Consider the following 6,598-nt stretch of genomic DNA (forward strand, 5'->3'; position numbering starts at 1 on the left):
GACGAAGAAAGGCAGGTGGGGGGGGTGAAGTCCTCAGGGGGAAGCTTTTCACAGGTGTTCATAGCTCTGATTGGCTGGCTGGACTCTTGTTGGTCCAATCATAGGCAGATCAGCCTGCCCAGGTGGAAACCAATTTGTAATCACCTGTAGAATAAAAAAGGAAGGCGGGAAAACAGAAAAAACACCACCTTCTGCTGTCTGACATGTAACACCATGCAAATAAAAAGGGGTAAAAACAGAATTAAAGTGATATAAAAAATGAGCTATAATAGAACATAAAATATATAAATCAAACCTATTTACAATAATGGAAGGAGTGCAATACAGAAACGGTGATGAAAGGTGACAGTAGTATAATGTGTAATAAAGTGCAGCAAGTGTGACAAATATCACAAACTGTAAGTCTGCTGATTCTCTAGGGATTACCGGTAAACTGATAAACCGCGATAAAATTCCTGGCGGTTAGTATTACCGTTTAAATTGTAATTATCATGATAACCGTATTTGAGTAACGCACTTTGAATTCAAACTTGATATGGAAAATGGTCAAACAATGGCCATAAGGTGCCATCTTTAATGCACATTTGTATGTTTGTTTACATGTTAATATTTGAATGTTTCTGCCAACAGAAAGTAAACTGTACCTATTATTTTATTTGCTTTTTTTGTTTGTTTCTTTTTTCAAAATACAACTTGGTTAAATTATTTCAGTGTGTGTACTTTTTAACATTTTGAGCACATTTCAACAATACTGCAATAAAAATGATAACCGTGATAATTTTGGTCACAAGAACCGCGATATGAAATTGTCATATTATTACATTCCTATGATCCTCCTTATCTGACAAATTTACAGCTGATAATGAGTTAAAGTTCTTGACATTTGCTGTGCAGATTGCCACAAATAGACGGATGACGGTGAAATACAACCCGCCATCGTCCTGCATCGTGGAGATCAGTGTGAAAGGAATCAAGTTATCGGTTCAGGAGGATTATTACGCCTGTGACAGAGTAAGAAACACAATCAAATGTCCTTACACCAGAGTTATGTCGAGTTGGTTAGGAGGTGTCACCCTCATGTGCTCACTGTTTTTACAAGTAAAGGTGTTTCCATTTGGTGAGGTGCTGAATCTGATTTCATGCTTCTGTTTGTGTCCACAGAGTAATGAATGCAATCACTTCTTCCAGTTAAAGAACGTCTCCTTCTGTGGCTATCACCCCAAAAACAGCAAGTAAGACAGAAGAGAATAAGAAAGAATAATGATATGAAATGATATATAGATGTCTGTTAGTGTTGAGCTGCAGATGACCACAAGGTGTCACTACAAATCCACTAATGCCTGTGACTGATCTGATGTAAATGCAGTGTTTCCTCTGTTGTGACATATTTTTCTGGTCTTCTGTCTTTGCGTGTCCTCTGCAGGTATTTCGGTTTCATCACTAAACATCCAGCAGACCAGAGATTCGCCTGCCATGTATTTGTGTCTGAAAACTCAACTAAACCCCTCGCAGAGTCAGTAGGGTGAGTTGGAGCTCTGAGGTATTATCAATGCAGATGGGAGCTTTGCATTTTACAAAGCAGAGAAAGAAAGAGGCCTAGAGCAGGGGTCACCAACCTTTTCTCTTCTGTGAGCTCCTTTTACATAATGAAGTTGCTGGAGGGCTACTCAAATTTAGCAACATTTATTTGCATACCTAATTTTCATACATACGCATATTTTGTATAATAAGTTTGTGACATTGTGTTCTTCATTTATTATTTTATTTATTTATATGTCTTTGTTTTAACATTTACAATATTTAAAAAGTGTTAATATGAAACTATTATTTTACTTTTATTAAGAAAATCAAAAGTACAGGGTGGGGAAGCAAAATTTACAATATTTTGAGGCAGGGATTGAAAGACAGTGTATGACCAATTAGTTTATTGAAAGTCATGAGAATTTATTTGCCACAAGAAAATTTACACAATAGAAAACGTTTTTATTCTATGTGTCCTCCTTCTTTCTCAATAACTGCCTTCACACGCTTCCTGAAACTTGCGCAAGTGTTCCTCAAATATTCGGGTGACAACTTCTCCCATTCTTCTTTAATAGCATCTTCCAGACTTTCTCGTAATAGTTTTGCTCATAGTCATTCTCTTCTTTACATTATAAACAGTCTTTATGGACACTCCAACTATTTTTGAAATCTCCTTTGGTGTGACGAGTGCATTCAGCAAATCACACACTCTTTAACGTTTGCTTTCCTGATTACTCATATGGGCAAAAGTTTCTGAAAAGGTATGGATAATAGTGTTAGGTATGATTATGACATCAATATATGTTTGGTTTCAAAACAATTGACGTAGTGCCTGCTGAGAAAAAACAACTAAATGTTCATTGTAAATTTTGCTTCTCCACCCTGAAGAACAAACAGATACAAGCATTTGCATCCTGTATTCCTAAATATTTTAGTACTATATCAAATATTATGAAATGGAACAATCCTGCATATTTTTATAGAATTATTAAAAACAAATAATACACACCTGTATGTGCATTTTTAATACTTTGAAATTGTGAAAAGGAACCTTGTCAGGTGCTGCTGTATTTCTGAAGGATTTGACCCTTTCTAAATTCACATATGCTGTCAAAACATATCAATTAAAAACAGAACAACTTTGTGCACATAAATCCACCATCGCCCTGTCACTTCTACAGAGTCATCACACCAGAGTAAAACGCACAGGCACCTGTTCAGGTCCGACTCCAGCTGTATGAACATATGTGCACAAAGAACACGTGTTTGTGCTGGTCCAGGATGTGAACCACTTTACTGATGCCTCTGTTGAAGCGCTGGCCTTGGTCAGTTTAGTGAACATGGACTGTTGTTTTTGGGGTTTAGTTATCAGCTCTTTTACCTTCTGTTTATGGAGGTTGATTCCCACTGGTAAATCTCCAGAAAAGTTGCTCTGAACTTTGGTGAAATTCCGCTCCATGTTGCATCTTTTACCGACTGCCAGGCTCGCGCCACAGATCAGACACACACACTTGTCTTTCACATTTGTCAAACAGAAGTCCACGTCTCATTGTTCATGAAAATAACTCCCTGACTATACTCAGCCGACATCGTTGCGGGGCTAAACCCACTACCTGCCTGACATCTGGCTTATCCTGCTCCCCCTGGGCCCTGCCCCTCTCCAATGACAGACAGCAAACCAGCGCTAAAGTTTGATTAACAGCTAGATGACCGTTTCATCTTAGGAGGGGGGCAGGACACTTGTGTTTTTGATTAGGTGGAAATTTAGACCTCTTCAACCAAATGATGAATCAACTTTGTGTACTTATATTATTGACCCTTGGCAGCTACCGGTAGATCACGAGCAACGTGTTGGAGACATCTGGACTAGTTCTATTTTTAGAACAGGCCTGCGGGCGACTCACGTGGTCCTTGTAGGTGACCAGGTGCCCGCGGGCACCAGGTTGGTGACCCCTGGCCTAGAGTGACGTTTACAGAGAACAGACCAAAATGTAAGACAAGAAAAAAAAATCAAATAATAATAAATTTTGCACTTTTAAGATTTTATTTTTAAAAAAAATTGGACAAATCAATGCTATTGAGAAGAAAATATTATGTCAGTTTTAGCTATATTTATCTATTTTGATCATCTCTCAATAGTTTTTGGTGATTTTTAAGTAAAATTCACACAGTCTAAAACTCTCCTGCAATGAACCCTTATCCTCATATAATTTATAGAAGGTCCAGTATTTGTTTAAACTGATTTGGAGAAGCTCTCAACAATCTAGTGGACACGAATGATGATATATTGCAGGATTGCTGACCATTAGCTTTGTTGATTATTAGGTAAATCCTTGTTGTAGTTCACAGTGGGAAAAAACAACCAGCAGGACAGTTGACCCATGATCAAGAGGAAACACACATTGGTACATTGAGCCAAAGAAACAGTTAACTCCTGCTTTTGAAAAATGAATAAATTCTTTGAAGGAGCTCTATGTAGTATTGGTATTCCAACTCTCACCTGCAGGGGTCAGTCTGGTACCAAAACCACCGACGAATCAATGCAATGTATCCACAGACTATCACTCACAGAATAAAGTTTAAAGCTCATCATTCTGTTTTATGGTATCATCAAGTTTTCTTCAAAACAAAACTCATAGATGCGTATTTTAACAGTCATTCAAAATAACAGTGTGTCTTATAATCTTCACGTGCTGCATCACCTGATAGTTTACATTATAGATACATAATAGCCACAGTAAAAGCACAAATCACCTCTGTTTTCTGTTTGGTTTGTGTTGTCAATAGCTGAACTAAAGATCTGTTTGGAATCCAACAAACAAGGTCAGATTTTTTTTGCTTGAATTAAGCAAAAAAAATCTTGAATGAAGCAAAAAAAAATCTGCCGATGAAACAAGTGAAAGTTATCTTGGTAAGATTTCTTGAAATCAAATTTTCAAGATCTGATGTCTAAAAATATGTTCTTATATCTCACTGAAAAGTGACTCTTTAGGTGATTATGTCTTATTTGAAGTGTGATGAGATATTTTGACTAGAAATGAGGAAAATACACTTGATGAGATTTAGATTTTTGCAGTGTGATTGTCAATAATGAGGAAGGAGGCAAAACTTTGCCAACTTTGAAAAGGAAATACCTATTTGTTAGACATGTTTGTGTAATATTACGTATTTGTTTGCTCAACAATAATATTTAAGCCCTGAGACCTAATGTGTCAAATATGATGCAAAATTGAAACTCATACATGGAAATTGATATTTGAAAACATTTTTTTTGGTTGTTCAGAAGGACCAATAAAGACTCCAGTTTCAATTTTCTGTCAATGATTTAATGGTTCAGGCTTTACAGGGTTAAACATGCAATAATAAATATGCATTCCAAGATCTGCAAATAACTGATTGACTGTTCATCTTTCTTTACTTTCAGGAAAGCCTTCCAGATGTATTATAAAGAGTTTGTGGAGTTCTCGTGCCCTACAGAGGACATCTACCTGGAATAGCCCCGCCCTGCCTTCAGCCTGTACAGCACACTGTATCATAACATAAAGATGCATGAAGGACAGAAATATCTTTAAAACAAAAGAAAACTTAAAAAAATTAACACATCTAAATAAAACGCAGGAGGAGAAGGAAGCAAGAAGGACCGAAGAAACGAGCCAAAGGAGGAGAGGAAATATGCAAAATGGAGTCGGTGATGAAGTAGTGATCACGGGCTGTCCATGGAAAGCACAACGTCGTATCGCCACAGCCTTGGCAGCGCTAGTTAGCCTGTAGCATCACGGTCACAGCGGACGGACCTGAGAGACGACGGCGATCACATGATGACCTTAACGTTTAGCGAGAAGACTGAGTAACTACAAAATAACACCCTCACACTGAAAATGTAGAGTAACCAAAAATATCAGTAAATTTAATCCCTGTAGCACAAAATGAAGAATCCACCGGTGGAACAGCTGAAGGTGATGTTCTCTGCAGGTTTGGGTTTTAAACTCTTACCGCAGCAGATTCACAGACAAGTATTTTCACCAACAAAAACAAAAGTCAACGCCAAGATCTGGATCCGGTGTCACAGAGTAGGATTGTGGGGTTGGCAAGGTAATTCTGGTTCAACCCAAATTGTCAAAATAAAGAATAGTCATGTAGAAAGTTGCTAAAACCATCTCATACGTTTTAATATATCATAAACTCTGGATCTTACATAAGAAAAGGAATGAAATAGTTAAGAGTAGGGCTGATATGGACATGTTATCATGATTAAAGTGATCAATATCAGCCATTATTGATGATCAATGTCAAATTATTGTTTTTTCTTATTATTAGGTTGGTTTTTGGTCCTGAGTGAAAGTTGAAAAGGCCGGATTATTTGTGGTTTCTTCAACTCTTAGCACTAACAGACAATTGAAAATTATATGTAAAATAACGTTGAGAACATAACATGTAACTTTACATTGTGATAAAAAATTATCACAATAATCATATCTAATCATATACTATAAACTTCTATCATGATAACTGTATTAGCGTTTTATCACCCAGCCCTACTAATGAGTAAGTTATATATTTTTTTTTTAAAAAAGACAATAAAATGATGCTTGTGCTCGTTTTGATGATGGGTCTCAAATCAGACATAAATAGTGGTTAAAGCCTCCGTGAGCCACTGGGTTGTGGACATTTGAAACCTTGAGTTTTACATGAACGCTACCATCTTGTTACTTTGAAACAGGAGTGCCCGTATTTGGAAAAGTGGGCGGAGCTAAGAAAGAACAAGGGGTGAAACTTGGAATGCTAAGCCTAATCCAAATTTCCTGAAAACATAGACTGTGCTGGCAATTAGCCTAACATTTACATGTGAAATGCCAGCTACTTGAAAAATGTTAACTTATTTTACTTTATTTATGTATTTATCTATTTATTATTTATTATTTTTTGACAACAGTACAGTCAGTTTATTGTAATGTGGTAGGTTAGCTGATGAATTATTTCAATATAGATAAATGAGAATATCTGCTAATGTAACCAGGTTATGCTAACAGTCTGTGAACTGTAATTAAATACTGGTACGACAGCAGCTCATGATTAA

The 6,598-nt window shown here is 36.7% G+C and overlaps 1 protein-coding gene across 2 annotated transcripts in view; it reads left to right on the plus strand.

Annotated features, from left to right (window-relative positions):
* The window catches only part of mapk8ip1b (mitogen-activated protein kinase 8 interacting protein 1b), a 120,311-nt gene extending 113,927 nt beyond the window's left edge, over positions 1–6,384 (plus strand). For both annotated transcript variants that reach the window (XM_030124141.1, XM_030124148.1), the window contains exons 10-13: positions 895–1,011; positions 1,162–1,232; positions 1,424–1,522; positions 4,946–6,384. In XM_030124141.1, the coding sequence (XP_029980001.1) occupies positions 895–1,011; positions 1,162–1,232; positions 1,424–1,522; positions 4,946–5,018 (360 nt within the window). In that variant the 3' untranslated portion in view covers positions 5,019–6,384. The remainder of the gene's footprint in view (positions 1–894; positions 1,012–1,161; positions 1,233–1,423; positions 1,523–4,945) is intronic.
* The last annotated feature ends 214 nt before the right edge of the window (positions 6,385–6,598 follow it).

Source organism: Sphaeramia orbicularis, chromosome 3, assembly GCF_902148855.1.
Source record: "Sphaeramia orbicularis chromosome 3, fSphaOr1.1, whole genome shotgun sequence".
Taxonomy (NCBI): Eukaryota; Metazoa; Chordata; class Actinopteri; order Kurtiformes; family Apogonidae; genus Sphaeramia; species Sphaeramia orbicularis.